Source organism: Aphelocoma coerulescens, chromosome 15 (assembly GCF_041296385.1).
Source record: "Aphelocoma coerulescens isolate FSJ_1873_10779 chromosome 15, UR_Acoe_1.0, whole genome shotgun sequence".
Taxonomy (NCBI): Eukaryota; Metazoa; Chordata; class Aves; order Passeriformes; family Corvidae; genus Aphelocoma; species Aphelocoma coerulescens.
Window position 1 is genome coordinate 6,044,667 of NC_091029.1, and position 22,982 is coordinate 6,067,648.

Sequence of the window (22,982 nt, forward strand, 5' to 3'; positions counted from 1 at the left end):
ATCATTTACCCTGAAGTAGAGCCATATGCAGGCTTCTGAATTTCACCAGTGAAAAGGCTTATGTAGAAAAAGCTATCAATGCTCAATAGCTTGGATTAAAAAAGAAAAACAAACCCAAACAAACAAAAAATCCCACCTAAACCATGACTTGCAAGTTGGGAATAGTCAATCTTTCTTACCTACATTAATCTCCTTACCTGCTACTTCTCATTCTTTGCCTACTTCCCTTTGTCCTCAAATGCAGGTAGAGTTATTCCTGGTGCTAACAAAATTCACCAGCTTCACTTAATCACTTATTCCAAATTTAAAACAGGGGGAAGGAAGATCTAGGAAAGGAGATGAAAATACCCAAACAGGGACAGTAACAGGTAATTATCCTTCTTATTCATTAATGACTGGGATCCTTAAAGAACTAGAATTGATTTGTATGGGTTTTATAGCATGCACTGTACTTTAAAAAAAAAAAAAATCAAAAAAAGAAGTTACGGCACATTTTGAACTTAAGTCTTAATGATAATTCATTAATAAAAATGCCATCTAGGAGCAATTCATTATTTGAGAACTACAGGAAAGGAGAGATACATCCAGGTACCTGCAGTTCAACAAACAGTTGCTCTCACCCTCAGAATGTGTATCAAACCAAACCCACAAGTTTCAGAGTTTAGCAAAATCTCTAGCTTTTCTTAATAATGAAAAATAACATTTGGCAAAATGTCGTAAGTTTTCTTTATACTGCTGTTTTGAGGATTACAACAATAGAGGTATTTTCTTGAAATGTCAACTTAATTAATTTCACAGTTCTTCTCGTACTTTCCCTTATTGCCAGCAGCCTTTGCACTTGAGCAAACACAGAACTCCTAGAACAGAAAAAGTGTTAATTTTTCTAGTTTTTAAAGAAGCAAGCGAGCAAACTTTCATTTCAAATGAAAAGAAAGACTGGCATTATTTTTCACTCACATGCATGAGCCTAATCTAGTTTGATCACAGCTCTAGAAATTTTCAGGTCTGAACAATACTTCTAACACCTTGACTCGATAAGGATCTTCCTGTCAGCATTTTCTTTTGTTTGCAAGGTCAAGGTGAGGACAAAGCCTGTTTCCCTGAACCTGCTTTCCTTTCCTGTGATTAAATGCAACACTACTCAGCAAGAAAGTGGAGTGGAAAAGAACAGATACCCGGCCACATATCATTACACAGCCCTTGCAGGAGGCAGGCAATGACCAGCAGTCACCCGTCCAAAGTGACCACCCTGAGCTTTGATTCTGCTGCTCCAGAGCCCATGGGACTCAAAACCCACCCCATCACTCCTGAGCACCCTCTTCCTCCTCGTTGCACCTCCAACACACCACAGAAAAAACCCAGCCTGCAGTCTTGTAACAACTGGAATTATCTTTAGCACAGTAAGCTGAAGTCATTATTTATTTATTCCCTGGCAGTGTAGGTAGATAATTAGCATGTAATTTGAGGTTTCCTAGGCATGACAGCCTGCTCTGATAGCTGCCCCTGGTCTTGATTAAATCTCTGTCTTGGATCCCCCAGCAGCACTTATGTGAGAAAATTCCAGGCTCTGCCAGTATCAGGTTGTTGTCTCAAAGTTTGAAACCCTCATGAATGTTTGGGGAGAGGGAAGAATTTTAGGAAGAATTTTATTTTATTTTATGAAGACTTCTGTGACTAAATGTTGCTTGGCATCCAAAGAACCTGTAAGAACACAGATGTCACTACAGGGGAATGAAAGGGATATTACACCTGAGACTTTAAAATAACATTTGGAACAGAGACACACACAGGTTTTGGAAAGGAAAACAAATATATCTGCATGCTAGAAAAGGAAAAGCGAATACAGTGCATGAAGTGTATTAAGACTGCTCTAGCCCACGCCCCATGGGGAAGACACAGGAGCTGTTATGATGAACCCAGACAGTGTCCACATGTTCTGCCTCCCACACCTCAGTGCCCAGCTTCCCAAGTGTCCTGAGCTGAGCAGAGGCCATTGTCTGGCTCTGTGGTGCCAGCTCTGTCTCCAGGGATGGACAGGCTGTGCAGGATCCTCCAGCTTTCCCAGCGAGCAGCTCAGAGCATCCCTGAGCCTCCTCACGGACAGCGCCGGGTGTTGGCCGCAGACAGCACTCATCAATGCTGCCCCTTTTGGGGTGTGTGTGGGACTGTTCCTCCAGCCCCTCAGGAAAAGACCTATATCCCATCCCTCTGAGGTCTGAGGCGGCTGGGAGCTCATCTATCCCATTCCCCTAAGGTCTGGGGTGACTGGGAGCTCCTGCTCTCCTGGCCTTCCTCCAGAAGTCTCCCGGTGGGACCTGTTCCAGGCCTCCATCCCCGCAGGTGGCAGACATCAGGGAGGGCAGCTGTGCCACACCCAGCTCCCCCTCACAGGGACACAGTGACAGTGGCTGTGTCCCGGCTAAGGGCTGCTCCCAGGCAGCACACGGCCCCTTCATCGGGAGGAGAAGGCCTTGGCAGCCTCTTGCTTGAGGCCTGGTCACTGAGGGCTTGTGCTGCCCCAGTGGGGTTCCAGCCATGCCCCCATACTTGTGGCATGGCCCTGTGTGTCCTACCCCAGGGCAGCAGGATGGCTGTTGTGCCTGGGGTTAATGAGGCGTCACCTTTGCAGATGGTGGCAGTGCCGGTTTCTGCCCGCGGCGCCCAGATTTGCTCACTCCTCGTGAGATCGGCAGGTTTTCTACACAGTGCTGGGAAAGGTCACGGCTCTCTGGAGTCTGCAGGCTGCACTGCTGTCCCCTTCATCCCTGAGTCACTAAATGCCACTTAGCTGAGCAGCCTCGGGCAACAAATTAAAGCCTGTGGGATAAAATGGACCATCATCTCAGATGCAAGGAGTGGGGGTTCTGTGCAGATACTTATTGAAGGCTTTTCTGCTCCCATAGAGCCCTTACTGATTCATTCTCCATGCTGCTTCTCCTCTCCTGTTCCCATTTTTTAGTGATGGCACTCTGCCATGAGCCCTCCTGAGTGCCAGGTGATGAGCATTCAAGGAGAGGGAGAACTGACCCGTTTCATGCTCAAAACAAAGAAGAAAAGAGGTGTCTGGCCACTGCTCATGCCATTAGGCTCCAGAGGAGATTACTACTACTTTTTTAAAATCCACAATCTCTTCAGAGTGTATTTGGACATGTCCAGAATTGGTAGAGGGGGGTAGCTGTGTTATTTATCTGAGATCTCCCAGGTCTCACCCACAGGCCTTTCCTGAGCATCCTCACAGCACAGGAGATGCAGGATGTTCTCACCTTCTCTGTGTCCCAATCTTGCTGATACAGGGACCAAGGAGCTTACCTTGGGTGCCACCAAGGGACAGACGGATTCTGGCAAGTACATTTCCTAAATCCCTCTGTGGATATAGATTTGATAAAGGCATCCTTGACAAAGATCGGCTTCTGGAGGCCAGTCCAACACCTCAATCTATAGATGTTGAATAGATGTCACCCCAAACTCCCATCCCAAAATACTACCTCTCAACATCTTAATAAACACACTTTTTTTCTTTCCTTCTTGGACTGACCCCTTACTACATTTCAGGGGCTAGCTTGCAGAGGACAGGTTCATTTGCTAATACATGAATCATTATTGCTTTGAGCCTCTGAGCTAGCATTTTTATGAGCATATTTCAAAATGTATTTGATTGCTGTTAGAAATCATTTCAGTTCACGCTCGACAACCAGGCCAACCTAAGCCAATATGCTCTGCCTGGCACTATGGAAGGATGTTGTGAGAATTTAATTACTAACTACAAGTTACTGTGCATATGGCAGATTTTAAATGCACTGATTTTTGGTTGGGTTTTTTTTTGCCTCCAAGATAAAACCACCCAGTTGTTTAACTCCAGCTTATTAAGAGTTCTATCTAGCATTTCTGATAAAATTGTTTCAGATTGTACATCCTACAGAGAACAGCATGCTGCCTTTTCCTATCCATGAGCTGCTTGCAGGCCATAAATGCCATCCAAGCCAAAGAGTCCTCTTTGCCCTTCTGTAAGCCTGAGCTGAACGTTAGAGATTAGATTTACTTCATTGCCTTCATGTAAGAAAGCTTTTGGAAAAACATTTGTTTTATGTGATAAGGTACAACAAAACATTGCTAGACCAGAACTTCTTAGTTCTGGCAGCAAGAGACTCACCTTGGGGAATGAAGGGAGGGAGGGATGCATGGTGGAGGTGTAGACTGTAAAAACACATTTAAAATAGTTTTTGCTTGTCATCTCCTGTTCCACTATTATGATGGTGCTGATGCTCTTTTACTGTTTGGCCTCTGTGTGACATAAAAGCTCTGTGATAAATGTCACACCGATATTTACACACCGAGTAAGTCAGAACCTTATCTTGAATCAGATTTCATCAGCACATTAACAAGAGGAGGAGAAGGAGGAGTTTTCAGAATGTCTCTTATTAATATATGAATGATATGTATACATGGCACATTAAACCCACAGGTTTTCATGAAGTCCTCAGGCCTGGCACAAATTAACTGATTAGGAGCCTCATTTTTCTAAGCAGCCAGCATTTTTCTACTTGAGCTGAATCTTCAGCAGGTGTATGAAAGAACAATTCTGTGAGATGTGATGATGCTGTGTGCACTTGCCTCAGACTAAACTTATCATCCATGCATTAACCAATGCATTTCAAAGGAAAAGAAAGAAAGACAACCTAAAGGTTCACTGTTTTGACTTGTGCTCAGGCGAAGAACTTAAAAATTTACTTCAAAACCATTAGAACTGTAAGGTCTTGAATAGGTTTAATAGTTACACAGAGTCATAAAGAAGGAGAAAAGCCTTGTGTTGCCCTGGCCTGATGGCTGGCAAAAAGAGTCTCTGATTCAGACTTAAGAAAGGCGATTTGGCTCCAGGATCAAAACATGAAGCAGGCTTCTAAGAGATGAAAAGTGTTGTGACTTTTTTTCCAATAAGGCTGAACACAACACAAATCCCTCACTGCCCCTCAGGAGCCCACTGAAGCTTTGAACTTCATTTCTTTTCAGAAAAAGAAGGCATAATGCCATATCCTGGGCCCCAGTATTATGATAGCTTGAGACTGTGAGGGGAAAAACATGGCTTGGACATGCTAGGATGTATTCTCAGTATTTTAAACAAAAACTCCAACAGGGTTATCATTCCAATGTATCCTTCCAAAGAAAAAGGAAAAACATTTTCAAAATACCTGTGTCACTTTAATGAGCCTACACTCTGCTCTCAAGAGTGACTCAAAATGACTTATACCATCTAAAAAAAGTGGAGAAAAAGTTATTTGTGTTCAGATTCACAAAAATATTTAACTACTTACTTGTGGTGAGTTGGACCTCAGCTGATCTGCTTGATTTGCATTTGTACCCTGGATGCAGATTAGAATCTCATAACTCTCCCTTTGACCAGCAAAACCAGAACATCCAGCATCTGTCTAGCCTTGACCTCCTCTGCAGGGTGAGAGTGGCCAGGTCACCACCTCACCCAGAATCATCCTGAGAAGCCCCAACATCTTGCTAACTGCTTTTTAATATAAAACAATCAGCTTTGCAATGAAAATAGCAGTTTCTTCAGTTTAAGCACATCATTTTGGTGTTTAATTTCCTCATTTTTGATGATAGGTGGCACCAGTTTCTGCTCAGAATACCAGTGCTTGAAGTACATGAAGAATTTCAATAGGTTTTGGCAAATGTTTCACTGCTAACACTGACCTATGTGTTTTGGAGCTCTGTCAACAGATTAGGTAGATTTCACTGTAATAAACCACAAAAGCAGAAAAATCTTTCCTGAATCCTGATTATAATCTCTTTATTAAAGCTTGGTTATTCGTGTAAAGAACCCAAGGCCTTATCACCAGGTGAATTGCTGTGTGTCAGTTCATGCTTTCCAGGCTGGACAGTGCAGCTCAGTCTTTGCTTAACCCCCAATTTCCAGTTCAAGGGAATCCTGATGTGCCTTGTCCTTCCCTTCCCATCCCATTACTGTAACCTGGAGTTCCTCAAGAACTTTTTCTGCCAGCTGGGCCCACCCAAAGAATCATCTTACAGGCTGCACTGTCAGCAAGACAGAGGCCACTAGGAAGCTCTGCTAGGCTTTTCTAAAATATATAATGTTGTACAATGAATGTCACATCACTTTGCTGGTTGCAGCCTTACCCCTAAGTTCTGTAAATGACAGAATTTTGTTTGTTAGAAGGCTGTTTTTTTCCAGTACAGGTCATCAACATCAGTAACACACCTGAAAGAAGATATACATTAGGGTACAACTGTTGATAGAAAAATACAAAGCCTGAAAGGAAAATTGTAGGATATAGTTAAGCCGTAAAAGTGAGCTTATGATAAGAAGAATGAAGTGCAGAAAGACCTTGCTCTAAATTTGCATGAGTTTTGTTTACTGGTTTTTAGGATTATAGTTAGACACTGAAATAAACTCTTGGATTAATTCACAGGTTAGGAATGTTTCACAAATTCTAGCGTAAAGAAAGGGGGTTTTGTTTGTTTGCTTCCTTTTGCCTCAACATTGCAGAAAAATACTCCTGCCCTTGTTTCCCTGCTTTAAAGTCCAGTAATGAGTCAGGATGCAAAGGCAAGTCTAACAAGTAAAGGTGCTCAACTACATTACAGTAACAACAGACAGCCAAAAAAAACAATGACCAAGCCACTATAGGCTGAAAAATCATTATCACTGCCACTCAATGCTCAGTTACAGGCACATATTAATGATTCACAGTCGATTCATGAAGATTTATTGAACAAAATGGTGGCAACATCCACAGAATACATTCTTCACAGTGAAAAATCTGATGCTTAGGGTAACTTCTGCAGTACAAATGTTGTCAGATGCACAACTGCTGACAAAATATTTATACAAACCTAATTTTGCTGGGTATTATCCACAAAACATTCATTCTAGCAAGCATATGGTACTTTTAAAGGTGATGTTTCTTCATCCAAGAAATGCTGGCTTGATTACAATAGGCGGTTGGGTCTACAGAATGCCTTGGCTTGAAACAGAGCAGCGTTTCTACACAGAATCCTCAGCATGGAGTTGCAAAGAAATGCAAAAGAATGCAAACACAGATCCTGGGGATGGAGCTAAATTTGCCAAGGCTGTATCAGGCCATTCCTTCTGAGGCTGGTGGTATTGTCACCCACCTGAAGACTACAGCCAACCCTACCTCCTCTGGGAAAACCAGGGAATTGGTAGCTGCTCTTCCACTTAGGCAGTCACTGTCCTTGCAGAAATTGGGAAGGAAAAAGCTTGGGCACTCAGGTCTCACCCAGCTGATTCAGCTGAACCAGAGGGGTGTAAGAGAGTCAGGAACATGGCCATGTCCCTCCCTGGTCACTCGGCTCTAACCCTATGTGCCCCACAGCCTTCTCCCCACAGGAGCCGCAGGGCAGGGAAGAATGAAAGAAGGGGTTGGATCCTTTCTCAGATGTTGGGGTCTCCTCCCCCCGCCCCGGGAGCCCTGAGGGAGGCACGGGGTTTCCCTGCCCCTGCTCAGCCTCGTTCCCCATGGGTTGGTTTGTGTTTCCCTGCGCGGGCAAAGCAGCTCGGGTGCTGTGACTGTGGGAGCAGAGTCTCTCGGCAGAGCCCGGCCATGCGGCTGGGGAAATAAACATCTCTGAAACATCTAGCAAGAATCCGTCCGTATATATTTGTTTCTTTTCCACGGGACTCCTGGTTTGATATAGGCGTGTTGCAGTATCCCCACTGCAACATAATGGTGGAGATTTGAGGGCAGAACGATCCCCGATCCCTAAGCGACTGATTTGTGTGAGTAAACCCTGGAAACTTTGGATTCTTCTTCTTGGTTTTGTTTTGCTATTCCATATCTAAACTATGGAGGAACCGTGGGAAGACTCTTGGCTTTCAGAGCCGCATATGGACATTTATCTTAAACTTAAAATGATTCTTGAACAACGATTTGTAAATTTTAGCTTGATTCAAGCTCAGAAAGAACTGAAACACTTCCTGGCATGGTTGTTTAAGAACTTTTTCTATGTTTCTTGGGATTTAATTCTTACCAAGAGCTTTTGGAAGACCGTTTGGACCCAGTTAATATTTGAGTCAAAATATATGCCGATGAAAGAATATTTTCGTGAATATTATTTAATAACCGAGACTGTTGAGCAATGTCAGCTGTGTCCTGGTGAAGGGAAGCCTGGCTCAGGGACTGTGCGACCCCGGCCACGTGCACCGAGCGCTCTCCGAGCAGCAGCGAGACGGTTCCCGTGCGCAGGCGGAGCCACGCGGGCTGCAGTGTCGGTGGCGGAGAGAGGCGCGGCAGGAGCGGCGGGACCCAGCAGTGCCCGCCCGGCCCCGCGCAGCGCGTGGTGGAGCGAGCCCCGAGAGCGCCCGAACGAGAGGGGCGGCGCGCGGGCGGCGGCTGGCGGCGGAGCGGAGCCGTGCCCAGCCGAAACGCGCGCTGGAGCGGGGCACGGGGGGGCCATCGCTCGGGGGCCTGGCCGAGATGCAGCGCCTGGCAGTGGCAACGCAGCTGAGAGCAGAGGAGGCGACGCACGGCGAATGGAGCGGCGCGGCCCGGCCCGGCCCATGCGGCCCCAAACGCGACCCTGGGAAAAGCGCGCTGATAATTCCAACACGGGAGCGACCGAAAGAGAGAGCAAAGACACAGCGAGACAGAAAACAGCAGCCACTCGGAAAAAGGAAAAGACCATAGTAGCTAAGATCTTAGGGACAGTGAAATGGTATAATGTTAAACAAAACTATGGTTTTATAACAAGATGTGATAACCAGCAAGACATATTCGTGCATAGAACTGCTATTAAAAAGAATAACCCTGAAAAATGCATCCCAAGCTTGGGAGATGGAGAGGTGGTGGAATTCAAAATCATACAAGGTAGAAAAGGGTTACAAGCATCGCAGGTCACTGGGCCTGATGGTGTTCCTGTAAAAGGCAGTATATATGCAAAAAATCGTAGTCATGTTAGACAATATCTCCATTGTAAACCCCCCCTACAGTCTCCCTTTCCTAATCCCACCTTTCCCTTTTACCCTATGTCCTATTACCCCCAGTGTATTCCCAATCCGTTTTTTCATCCATGGTTCCCCTCACAAAACCCTGCCTTTGCCAATTGTTTCCCCTACAATTCCTCTCCGATGCCGATGGGGGGATGAAAAGGGGGAGGGAAGAGATTGAACCCTCTCCTGCCTCAGTTTCCCCACAGGCATGTCCAGAGAGTTCTGCCTCCCTTCTGTCAGCCCTAAGATGTTCCACAGAATCTGTTTGGACATTTAAAGACTCAGGAGGGTGGCTTGTTTTGTTTTGAAACTGTTCTTGTTATGTTTATCCAATTGTCTTCATTCTCCTTTTATTAAAATAAAACGGGTGAGATGTTGGGGTCTCCTCCCCCCGCCCCGGGAGCCCTGAGGGAGGCACGGGGTTTCCCTGCCCCTGCTCAGCCTCGTTCCCCATGGGTTGGTTTGTGTTTCCCTGCGCGGGCAAAGCAGCTCGGGTGCTGTGACTGTGGGAGCAGAGTCTCTCGGCAGAGCCCGGCCATGCGGCTGGGGAAATAAACATCTCTGAAACATCTAGCAAGAATCCGTCCGTATATATTTGTTTCTTTTCCACGGGACTCCTGGTTTGATATAGGCGTGTTGCAGTATCCCCACTGCAACACTCAGATGCTCTGTTCTCCTTGATCACAAATTGCAAACTTTGCCTTACACACTGCAGAAACAGCCTGGCTGAGATCCAAAATCAATGTTGAAACCAGCAATGTATGTTTTATCCCACTGAGCACCTCAGGAACCCGATGGGTTCTCACCCTGCTATCACCCAGCACAAGAGATGACACAGAGCATCTGCTTGTACAGTTACAAAGTTGTTTGCTGGTGACACAAAAAAAGCACGACAGTCAGTTCAGAAGTGTATTTTAAAACAGGATGACAGAGGTCAAACTAAGAAGGGTGTTAAAAAAGAGTTGGCAGCAGCTATTCACAGCTTTTCACCAGAAGAGAACTACAGGGCATCCTATGGATGGATGGAGAGGCTGTGGTACTGCCTCGCAGCAATTGTGCTATTTATTACAGCAGGATGTTGTGAGATCCAGAGCTCTGAGTGGATTGGATACATACAATCCCACTGTCCTCATTAAATCTAATGGTTGGACTGGTGTGTAGAGCCTCTGGCTTGGGAGGGCCTTACCCTGAGAAATTAGGGGGAGATATATGGGGAAAGGATCATTCTGCATTATCCCTTGTGTCCTATTTCATTCTTCTAAACACCAGTTATTGACTGTTTTCAGTGATGAGATGCTGGGTTATATAGATGACAGTATTCTGTACTGTTACCAATCCAGTTTTGGATGTGCACCCTCAGGGCCAAGCCTTTTACAAGTGTGTGGTGACTACCTTTCAGAACACATTACGTGCAATTTAAATTTTAAAATGCCCATATGCTTTGTTATTCTAGTTTTCCTTTGTGTGAATCTTTGAATTTTAATACACGTTCCCAAATGTACAATGATAAAACATGCAGCTCATGTCAGCAGTAAAATGCATAGTAATTTATTAACTTTTCCAGTGTGAATACAAATTGATTTGATGAAGTGCCACATAATGAAAAATTATTTGCAGTCACAACTTGTATTCTAGTTGCTGCAATTCTTTTTTTAATTAAACATTACAAAGAGTTTGGAAACTGCACAACACTTGTTGATGGCCAATAGGAAACTCTAATACTATGAAAAGTAATCCATGCTTCTACATGTCTTTGAAGAAACTCTTGATTCAGAAATTATGTTTTTCAAAAGCAGGTTGCCATATATTGTTCACTGGGTATTTGTAAGCATTCTTGGCCAAAACCCATTGTTTTTATTTAGGACAACCCCTGAACTCAGTAACTTTTAGTTACGTGTCATTAATGCTTTTGTAATATAAGTCACTGTATTTTGTGAAGCCATTCTGAAATCCATGATAATGTACTAAAGAGGTCACTGTAGTTTGGAATTCTTGCCAAAGAGAATTTTTGAGTATTAAGTTTACTGTGGTGGCATCCAGATCTAGAGACATGTGAAGACCTGATCATTCCTTGGTTTCTGTCCAGCCTCTTAGCTAGATCTTCTAATTTGCAATACCATCTTTTATCTGTGGTATGACCTCTACCATTGACTTGGATCAGCACTAAGAAGCAGGCAGTCAAAATAGCAGCTGGCAAAAATAGAACATCATTGTTAGAAACACCTTCAATCAAGTGAATTCTGGTGGTTGTTCTTCCTCTCAAAGCCTCTCATGAAAAACCAAAGGTATTTGTGTCCTAACTGAATAATAATATGCCAAATTCCCTCTGAACTACAACTTCTATTGCAGTTCTTCTTATAGCCCAGCTCCCTGGATCTCAAAACAGACCATAATGCACTTTTGTATGGCTGCTAATGAACCATTTCAAATGAATACTGGATACTGAAGGAATTACATGCTGTGTAATTGATCTAAAGAACAGATTAGGACTGGTGCTATTTCATTAAATCTTATTAGCTCTGGCTTAAGTACTTAAAATTGCAGCTGTCCTGTGTCAGATAGATTACACCCCTTGTCACATGGCAAGTGAGGTTTTCATCTACTAGATCACAGTTTTAAAAAAAGGAATAGGCTGATGGAAAGGAATATAAATGAAGGAATGTGAAGGCTTCATCTTCAGACACATTTAGCCCCCAATTATTCATTCAACTGAGGGAAATACTTCAACACTTTCAAAATATGTATGAAGACCTGTTGTTTCCGTATTTTGGTCTTAGATCACTCCTATGGAACCTGAGTTTGGCTTTTTTGATGTGGAACAGCCCTGAAGAGTTCTGGTGGGTGAACACAATAGAGATCCTATATGATTGCAGGGGAATCCAGTGGGTCCTTCCAAAACACCAACTTTTTCTCTTGGTTCCCTCCCACTGGAGCTTAGCATGCCTCAGGAATCAGCAAGCCAGTAAGGATAGAGGACTCTTCTAGCTAAGGAACAAACAGATTCAACCAAAGCAAAATTAAATTCAGCTTGGAAAACACATTGTAGCTCTCAAAGGAGAAAGGGCTTTTTACTACCACGGGACTCAAGCTAATTTTTAGGGACCCTGACACGCTTTAAAAAGTACATTTTTCCTGCCTTGCCTTTGACAACAGTGTGCTAGACTTGATAGTCTTTCTTACCTTCTGTTCTTTTGTCCTATGACCTAGTATTTAGCTCCACAATCTCCTGAATCAAACAAACTAGCATCTGAAGCCTTTGAACTGAATTTTCTCTACAAGGCATATTAGACTACACTGAATACTTTTCATGAGATCTAGAATGCTGCACAGTGGGAAACAAGACTGAAAATGTGAACACCATTAAGCAGGATTTCAGATTATACTAAGGGGTGAATCACTGACAAAAGAACCATAGACTTTGGTTAAAACAGATAATATTCAAGGCTTTTTTATTATTATTCCTTTGATGAGAGAATATTTAAGACTCTCTCACATGCAGAGTTACCATGTTAGTACCACAGCCAAAGCAGTGGTTCATACAGATAAAGACTAAAGTAAAATTAATCCAACAGATGTGTTTTGCAAATATAAGAAATTGTTCCAACAAATCTTAAAAAAAATGACAATCACATAAAATACCAACTCCACCTTTTAAGAGTTATTTGATTTCTTTTATATTATTATGTAAATCTCAAAACCATTTATCTACCACAAAAACCTGTTTTTCTTCTTATACCCTAAGTCTGGTTCTTGCAAGCCTCCTGCAGCCGGGGGCCTTGGCACTCAAACCTGCCAGGACTGACCACTCTCAGACAGTGTGGCCATGGTCAAATGCCCTGCATTGAGCACTCAGTGGCAAAATTCCATTACAACCAATTTTATTTCCTCATAGTTGTGTCAGAGTGAAGGTTTGAATTCTCCCTTGAAATCTTTGCCAGTAAACACAGATCTGTCTGGTCATCTCAGCTTCAAAGCTCTTAAACTGCACATGCAAGACCCCTTTTAGGAGAGTAGATTTAAAACCTGGTATTCCTCTAAATCTCACCTGGTAAAACCATCTTTTCCTTTCTTTGCTTTCTCACCTCCCTCGAGTAAAACTCCATCAGAGCAAACAAAAGGAGAATACAGCTTTCATACAATTTAAAAGTGGAACTTGTATTTGGAGAGAAGATGAAAACTCACTCACAAACTCACTCCTGTACAAAGCTTTCAACACCTGCTCCATAGATGGCAAATATAATTTTAAATTGTCTGATAGATTAACATAAGGAGGTTAAATGCAGGGCAGCTGTTCCCAATCTATATTTAGCCTGAAGCTTCCTACATGTTTTGGACCTGCAGGAAGGCTTGAAAACTGAGATTGTCCGTGATTTTATCCAGTATTGCTCAATTTATTAAAGATGCTATTCTCCCTGCAGGTCTTATTACACTGTTCAAAAGGTTTTGTTCAACTTACCAAAACCATGAAATTTTAAGCATTTCTGTATCTAGAATCTCACCCAGAATTATTCTTTTGTGTATATTCATGTGTAACCTGGTCCATGTGACATGAATAAAGATCAGCAATTAGCCACAAGTAAACTCCAGGAGAATAGGCTTTGTATTGCATCTTGCACAGTCTATTTCAAGAATAAAACTGGGGCAAAATATAGTGATATGCTTTCCAGATACTAACCAAGAGTTGACAAGAATTGATGGATTTTGCATGTTAAAAGTAAATATTTTATTACACATCATGCCCTTGAAAAATTAACTGTTTCCATTCAGTTTTGTTCAGCATGCCTTGAAATAGGAATGGCAAAAACTATTCAAGGAACAGATCACCAAGATTCACGGTACCACAGTGACTGCAATTACCTACTTTCCTGGCTCAGTAAAACAAAACATTTTTTTTTAAAAAATAACTATAAAATATTAAACAGTGAAATTAACAGATACCATCTGTGTCTTTCCTTCAGTATGACTGAAATAATCTGTACTGAAAAGCTGTGTGCCACAGAACCACATCCAAAACCTGCTGATGACAGTGGTCATCAATTCTGACAGCCTTTTGGATAAGACCTTGTCACTGCTCTGTCCATATGCACAGATCCTGCATGAACAACTGGATACCTTATTAAATTCAGGTTCACAAAGATGCTGCCAGTGGGTCAGCTACAGTAAAATATTTATATTTCAGAATAACAGTATTTATATATGCTCCCTACCTCTTGCTCTAATTTGCCTTCTTATCACTAGGCTTGTGTTTGTTTTTCAAATGTTGAAAAGACTTTGTTGGTTTGTTCAGGAAATTTGTCTAGACAGGGCTCACAAAGTGTATTTGCTCACATTTGACATTTTCACAGGGTGGGAAACCAAATGGAAGATCTGAGTTATTAAGCTCCACAGATGGCACCTAAGCCAGTCAACATCTCCAGAATTAGGAGTATCCTTGTTCCAGGCAGTCTCTGGAACAAGATGACAGTGACCTGCAGGACAGGGACCCACACACACTCAGGGCTTTGGGGCCAGCTGAGGCCTCCTGAAATCCATCCATCTGCCAGTACATTTACTGCCTCAGGAGAGCCAAATATCCAAGTGCTAAATTGTGATGCCTCTACAGCCAACAAATGTAAAACGTGGCAATATAACGGAGCGTGTGGCTATTTTACCTATGCAACATTTACCTGTGTCTAACTAGAAGAGGTCTCTAAAATGCTGCTTTCCAGCAGCTCAAAGGTTGAGAACCACCTGTAAACATTTGCAGAACAGTCTCTTTCTAGAAATAGAGACTCCTAAACAATCAACCTTGAAATGTGTCATATATTATAATATATTTCCAGTGTTATTTACAGATCTTCTTGTTTAGTACAATGAACCAGACATGCTGAAAAGGTAGGATTTTTCCAGTCCTCTTTTATACGAAGTACAATAAAAAAGGCACATAATTATTCACCATAGGAGTTGTGCACCAGTCCAAAACTTAAAGCTAAAAAGCTACCCATCAGAGAACTCTCTTTATGAGGCAGTATTGAGATGTCTCCTTTGAACTCAGCATAGAAAGATCTGTCCATCCATTCCCCTAGGAGAGCTTAAGGAATCCACTTTCCTGTTGAGTTCTGATCTTCACAAGATTTCCAAATCAACAGAAAACTCTCATTAAGCTTCCCACATCATCTGCTGGAGCAAGGAAGAGTCAAACAGGGCATGTGTGTGTGTCTGCTTTTCTTTTTCTTCTTTCTTTCCTTGGAATGCCCAACTATAGAGGACTCTTGAGAGCTAAGACCTGGTCAAACTAATTTGCTTTAAGACAAATGCCTCACAAGATATGGCACACTGAGCAATGGACAACAGCAGGAGAGGCAGCTCAGCCCCACAGTCAGTGTCGACCATGTTTGATCCAGTTTCTAATCATCCATTTCTGCCCCGAGCACCTTTGTACAACTAATCTGAGCCCAAAATTTGCATCCTTTGACATTTCCACTTCTAGACAACGGCCAGTGTCTCTGCTGATGATTGGACCATTCTGGAAAAAAAAAAAAAGAAGGAAAAAAAAGGATTAGAGGAAGGAACAGACTAAAAAAAAAAACTAGTACTAGATCTGTAAATCCTTAAAAACATTATGAAATGCATGGAAATTTCTGTATATATCAAGTGATAAATGCCCCAGGAGGTGCTAGAAATTCCTACGAGAAGCTAGCTAATACATACAAGTACCAAAACAATTCCTTGATAATTGTAAATTCAGGAATTGTTGGGAAAATCCCCCAAATCACTAGAAAATCTCTAAAAAGCACTAGTGAATCCCAGAAGCCCAAGAAATAGGAAATCCCAGAAACTGTAATAATGCTTTTGAAAGTCTTAAAAATGATTTGAAGATTCTAGATCTTAAAAAAAAAAAAAAAAGACCATAAAGGTGCTATATGAATTCTAGAAAAGTTCTAGACACAAAAATTCCTGGACAGTAAACAATTACAAGCATGTTCTTGATTTTCAGGACAGAAATGGAGCATATTCCAAGACAGGATAAGTAAAAATTCCTAGGAAGCATACTCCAAAATTTATAGTAATAATGAAAGAATATTCCTGGGTAGCACATGATCTATGGAAAATATATTTGACTATTTCTAAAAGGCAACTGGGAGAATTCCTAGTACAGCCCTCTAAAGACCTCCTTGTTTATCACGGAATACCCTCTAGAGCATCATTCCTCTCCAATTTATCTCTACAAGGCTTCCTGAGCTCTTCCCCACCTGTGTGAAATCCCAGAACCTCTGTGCTGGCCTCAGGACATCTTCACACTTCTTGAGAGTGGGTGTCCTGCCCTTCCCGTCATCCACCAGGCATTTGGAGTCGGGCAGAAATGCGGTGGAGCCCAGTGGCCCCAGCTGCAGGACACCTTCCGAGCTGTAGCGGACAAGCTGGGGAAGAAAGGAAAGTTCTGAGGTGGTGAGGAGCCCTTTGTCCTGCTGCACCTTGGGTCTGGCACACGTCGCTCAAGGGCAAAGCTTGGGAACCTCGTTGCTAAAACCTAGAGCACAACAGGCCCTTCTCCCACACTTCTGCTCCCCACCACTCCCCACCCACTATTTCACGGCAAAAAGGGCAATCAAGGAAGTGAAGTAATCAATATGTAAATCATGCCCACTCAGCAGGAGTTGATTTAACAAGGACACAATGTCAATTTTGTCGTGCAGTTTGTTCTTAAGAGCTCTGTTAGAGGCTATTGATAGCAACAAGTCTAATTAGTTTTTGTAAATAAATGTTACTGAAAAAATCCAACCATGCAACCAGTATCCAAAAATATGAGAGGAAAAAAGAAACCATGAAGGAAATGGCAGCAAATTTGTTAACATATGCTTCAGGCCTACATAATAAACAATGACACTCTGGTATTTCAGTTTTGTGTGAAGCACATTAAAGCAAAAATGCACGATGCTAATTTGGCAGCAGGCCAATACATCAGATCAGACTTATCTACTTCTCACTTCTGTGCTTAAACCCAGAGTCATTAAACCAGCATAATATTTTGCCCTTCTTACTCTGAAAGTGCAACAGCCAGGTGCCAAAAGACTGCAGAGTGGAGTCAGCTACGTGGCTTGTGTGCTGTGAGTCTGGATGCTGCAGGGTGAGGCTCTGAGCCACCAAAGAAATGCAATTACCACCCAGGAAATTCACTGCCTGTCTGGGCTTATTGCTGTTATATGGCTGAAATTACTTAACAAGAAAGGGAAGGAAGGTCAGAAGTGCCTGCCATTTATTGGATGCCACTGACCAGTGTGTGAGATATCATTAAGAGTCAATCAAAAAACTCAAATTAGAGTCTGGCTTTCTACTGCCATCCTTATTAACCTCAGAAGAATCATGCTGTGAATAATCATTTCTTGCTGGTGGTAAAAAGAGCATGGTCTACTTGCTCCCAGACCAGATGCTCTTTGACATAGTATGTGTTCATTTTCCCACCTGCCACTTCTGTTCAGAGCAGCCATGTGAAGCACAGAGGTAGAACAGAGCCTACATAAGAGAGAAGCAGAGGGATAACCACACGAGGATGTTCTGGGTATGAACAGTGCCTTTGTCATGGCACAGTCTGTACACACTAAATCAAGACACTTTTGGGGTTTTTTTCCACTCTGAGGTTAGGAGGGACATATGTGAAAGAAGCTCAAGCAAGCAAAGTAATTCAAATTATGAATGGACTTGCCAGGTCTGACAAATTAACTTTGTTTTTTCACATAAAAAGGAGCTGGGAAAAAAATCCAAAACAAACACAACATTCTCTCTTTTTCTTTTTATTTATTTTATTTATTTTTTTTTTTTTTTAAGTAAAACCTGATTGTATATTCCACACTTCTATTTAATGGGTTTTCAGCAGAGTTCAAATGAACTGCAGGCATGGCTGAAACACTGACCAGAAAATGTATTCATCTTGCAGTCTGTATTACCTCTCTGTAGTCCCAAAATACCACCCCACAAGCTTGTTGGCTTTGCCTTATGTAGGTAATCAGAAGCACTGTTAATAATGGGCTATCTGCTCTGTAGGATAGGATCAATTTTCCCTGTGGTTTGAGATGAGCAGCATTTTCTGTACTGATATTAAAATAGTCTAAAACATTCTCTGTCATCAGAATCTCAGTAGCCAGAGTTACATGTGCTCTGCATCACAGTGGCCATGTACTTGGGAAAGACTTTGTCCTAGAGCAGCCTGTCAAAGCAGAAAGTACCAGTTCTCTTAGGCTTTAGAAGTGGAAGATACATTAACTCTATTCCAAACTCTGCAGTATTGAAAGTGGCAGTTGTGTTACAGCTCAACAGGGTCAGGGATGGCTTGGTGCAGGAAACTTATCTGTACAATCTCGAGACAAATGGAACAGCTTGGGCTTAATTTCCTGAATCTGCACTTTCTGTCGAGTTTTTATGGCTGTTCCAACAGTCATGAAAATTTAGGCTTATTCTGCAATAAAATAGAATTCTAAAAAAACCCACCCACAAAGAATTATCTCAGTTCAGACCATATTACATAGCAAAGCTGTAGTGCCTGCTTCTGCACAATCAGACCAGAAATTAAGGTTCAAGAAACTACTATGTGATTAATAGCATCTCCCTCCAAAGAATTCCAATCTTAACTTCCAAGAGACAACATAAACTGTGAAAATAAAATAAGCATTAAAATAAGTTGCTTATTACTACAGGCTAGAAAGCAGGAACTGGGATATAGTCAATGAAAATGATAGCTTCTGTGTTCAAATTTCATCTTAAGTGTCACTAATATATCCACAAAGAAATAATCCCTGAATTTGTGTTAGGACTGTAGGCATGATACATCATGTCAAATCCATTCCTGGTGCCAACCAGACAAAATCAAATGACAAAGTCCCCTTCATTAAGAAATATTAAATCTTATTAATTTAGAAAAAAAATAATCTGTGGCGGTTTTGATGGGCTGAGATCCTTCAGGATCCACATACTCCAAACTGCAAGCTGCAGAACAGAAGAAAACTTTTATACATCACATGGGGATGGACTTTCACTCAGCTTTTCTCTTTTATCTGGGAAGAGCTGAAGGATTCACATAAATGACACTGAAGCCAAGTGCTCTATTAAATACTCAAGATCTAATCCTGATACCATCTGCTATACTGATGTAGGATAGGATAGTTTTCCCTTCAACATCCAGAAATCTGAGCAGAATGCAAAAGATGTCAAAGGTTGTTTATCAAAGCCACCATACCTGGATCAAAAATAGTCAGTGCTGCTGCCTATGGAACATGATCCTCCAGGAATATCAATGTGGTAAGAAAATGGCAGCTTTTAACTGGAGGATTTGACTTCAAAAACATCCATTCCTGCTAATTTCCAGTCAAGTGAAAAAAGCACCAAATGATTACATTGATTGGTGATTGATTGTTTGTAGGAAAGAGTTACTAGGATGGGCCTGGTAGCTTTCCACACTCAATTTAACCTCTCTCTCTCACTATTGCTCTCCAGGCAATCTTTAATGGTCCCTCAGTTCTGCAGGTTAAGGCAAGCTGTAAGCTGACACAGGAACTGAAACAGAGAGTGATGCAGGAATTCCAAACTCCCTACATCTCCAGAGTACCTGTCCCCTCAAGGCAAACAGATCACAAGGTACCAAACTTCCATGTTTGTTCCAGAATCTCACCCACCTCTTCCTGCAAGTGGAGAAACTACCTGTTTATCCACCCTGCTGCCCTGCATGCAAGTCTGGGCAGTCACAGCTCTGCCCAGCAAAATGTTAAATATCTGTCCTTTAGCAACAGTTAAATTGGAGCCTTTCATCTCCTCTCATTCTGTCTGTTTGTGCAGCTGCAAGCCCCGGGAATCCGAGCACGGAGCTCTCCCTTCCTTCTGGTTGATCTCAGTGCAGAGGGAGCTCTCTCTTTCACAGCTGCAGTGCTTCCCCTTTCTCTGCTGTGAAAGGGAAGGGAGGAGGGTGGAGAAGGAGGCTGTTCACCGTGGTCCTTCTGTCCCAAGATGCCATTTCATTAAGTTCTCCTCTCTTTCACATACCATGTAACCAGCTCCACATCACAGCATTCACAGCAGTGACTATTTCTACTGGGGCTGTGGAAGTGCTCTCAGATGGTTCAAAACCTGCATGTCCTATAACCATTCTAAGAAGCTTCCAGAACAACACATTCCACTTTTGGGGGCGTTGCATCTGTCCTCACAATCCCACTTCTTTTAAAAATTCATTTTACAATGAAAGGGTATAATGTAATGCTATAGCACCACTGGGCTTTGCAGCTGATTGTATAATGGAGGCCACACACAGAGGCAAAGCAGTTCAAGACTTCAAATATATTCCTTTCTTTACGAATCTTCTGTAGCACTGGACTGTTTCTCCCAGCAGTATTTGCAAACAGTTTTTTCCTGAAAGCCATTAAACTCAAGCTTCAGATCCAATGAACACATATAAAAAGGACACTACTTTTCTGTAAAATAGGTTTTGAAATCGACTCAGACTGATGCAAAACCTTGTCTGGATATTCCTAGCTGTTAGCTTACAATGACTTAGCTCAAGTCAAACTCATTAAACTAAATTGATGTAAACTCAGGCTAAATGCATTCCAGAGCATCCATTAAAGAGCTTGTCCCTGTTTGAATAAAGAAATTTAGAAGCTGATGTCATTACAGAGATGTGATTTATCATGGTGAAAACTGATCTTGAAAATACACATAGGGAAAGGCATTTTGTTCATGGAGCAGTCACAGTGGAGTGGCTTTATTTTGCCACTGTAATGCAGGACAACAACATCCAAGGGAAACAGAAGGGTAAGACATAGAGAAAAAGAATGTTTTATCAGAGATGGACAGTAATCTTATCCCTAACTCAGCTTTCTTTAAACATTTGCCTGACTTGTGTGGGTTTCCGTGGAACCATGAGTACACTAAAATCACTGGTAAGGTGCTTGTCAGAATTGAAGAGTATGAAAAACAAACAAGGCTGTAGCTGAACTGGGAGAAGCTTTCACTTTGGTAGGACACATGAAAACCAGTGATAACCCAGCTGGGGAAAGTGAGTTCCATATTTATATTAATTTATGTTCAGTAGGCATGTACAAATAAACCAAATCTTGGCTCAGCAGGGGTATTTTATATCCTATGCTTGAGATGAAAAATGTCAAAAATGGAAAGCTAAATGCAGCAGACAACTATGCTCACCCAGGCTGATTAGAAGAGGGGCTTTAAAAATGTTTATTTAATATATTAAAACGCTTGCTGTCAACACCTTTCATGCTATGTGCTTGAATATCCTTGATTAGGGTTTGTGCAGCTGTGGTTCTCACACTGAATTAATTTTGTAAATTGTGGTGAGATGACAGAAGTTTTCCAGCTGTGTAATCATTAATTAACTTGGCTGCATTTGAGTGGCTCCAACCCATGCTTGTCTGTGAAATACTCAACTTAGATAAAACATCACCTCTTCATCACCTTCACTTGATGTATCTTGCAGAATGAAAACTCTTTTCCTGTTTTTTGTTGGTCGGTTTGTTTGTTTTAAAGGGAAATGAAAAGTGCTGCAGGATGATTTGACAAATTAACTTTTTGCCTTTCCCATACTTTGGTAATTCTTAGACACATGGAATACTTTGGATCTTACGGGTTTGAAAAGAGTGACTTTCTCTTTTTATGTGTTTATACAGTGCTGGTAACAAAGCAGCTCTAGCTTGTGGCTGCAATGTGAAGTCTAAAGCCAACTTTTCAGGCTTTTCCAGAAAATTCACATATACAGGACACTGAAGACCTACCTGTAGGATTTAATGGGTCAGTACCCAATTTCAAGTTTCTAGGCAGTAAATATTTTGTGAATTTCTGAAGAATACTTTGAAGTATCAAATTTCTTTAAAAGGGAAAATATCTGGGTATTTTTGTGCACTCTTCTTGTATTAGGGTAAGTAATTTAATGAAGAGCTTGGTAGGGCCATTTAAGAAATACGTGTGCCATACTGTACAATGTGTTCTTTGTGTTTTACAGAAAATTCTTTACCAAATCCAGAATCACCTGAGGAACAGTGTTATTTCACCATGCAATATAAACCCAAGATACCTGGGGCTTGCTGCAGGAAATGGACTATCAGACTCACCACCAGGGTCGAAGGATTGTGGGAATGTACCTACATTGTCCCATTGGCACTTGGTCAGAGCTGGTTGCTAAAAGGAGCTACTTTATACCCCCAAGTTAGTCAAGAGAAGCTGAGCATGTTGTACCTTCAAAGAAATTCACTGTAACTTATGCCCTCATCTATTTTCTGCCAGAAGTCAAAGCCTACTCTGTGAAACAGGAATCATGGAGGCAAACAAGTAGGTTAAGGACTTAAATGGCAAAATAAATTACAGTCAGAACCATTTACTTCATTACTCTTCGAAGTGCTAGCACACTGATAGAGATTAGATGTTGCTAGGGGACTTTCTGGAAGGACTTAAATTTGCAACTTTCAGATTAGAATGGAGCAAGAGACTGAACTCTCTCTGAGCGCCTTAACATCTCTAACGAGAGTCTTCTTGAAAACCTAATTTACATCTAATTAAGCAATGCTATTTTTTTACCTTATTTAAAGGCTGCTCCTTCCACCTCTACTAGGAGAGTGTCAGTCAAATACTCCATAATGATCCTGCCAAAGATAGACATTATGCCAGTAGGAATAACTGTCTATCTCACTTTGCCTCCGTGGTGATGCACGTGCCAGGACTCCCAATCAATATATGTATGACTGAACCTCAGATAATTGTTAAGCCTGATAAGGTCAGAGTTTATTTACACACGAGAATGTTCATTAACATAGTTTAGATTCAGATGCTCCTTCAAAAGAAACTAGAATTGCATTTCAGAAGAAGCTCAACTCCTGGATTTAAATAATATCCAACTTGTATTTAAAAAACAGGTAACATCACTACGAGCACAGAAAGAAGAAATGTCATTTTAAAATCTTCAGACATCTGTAAGAAAATAATAATATGCACAGGGACTGACAAAAAAAAAAGAAATCTTTTAGAAAAGAAA

The 22,982-nt window shown here is 41.8% G+C and overlaps 1 protein-coding gene across 9 annotated transcripts in view; it reads right to left on the reverse strand.

Annotated features, from left to right (window-relative positions):
* Nucleotides 1-10,548: 10,548 nt before the first annotated feature.
* Nucleotides 10,549-22,982, reverse strand: part of GALNT9 (polypeptide N-acetylgalactosaminyltransferase 9) — a 259,514-nt gene continuing 247,080 nt past the window's right edge. For 6 of the 9 annotated variants that reach the window (XM_069030886.1, XM_069030887.1, XM_069030888.1 and 3 more), the window contains 2 exons: nucleotides 16,210-16,377; nucleotides 10,549-15,482 (listed from right to left, as the gene is read on the reverse strand). In XM_069030886.1, coding sequence (XP_068886987.1) covers nucleotides 15,336-15,482; nucleotides 16,210-16,377 — 315 coding nt within the window. In that variant the 3' untranslated portion in view covers nucleotides 10,549-15,335. Of the gene's footprint in view, nucleotides 15,483-16,209; nucleotides 16,378-20,273; nucleotides 20,351-20,643; nucleotides 20,714-22,647; nucleotides 22,919-22,982 lie in introns of those variants that run through there. The other 3 variants (XM_069030890.1, XM_069030892.1, XM_069030889.1) reach the window with 3 other exon arrangements.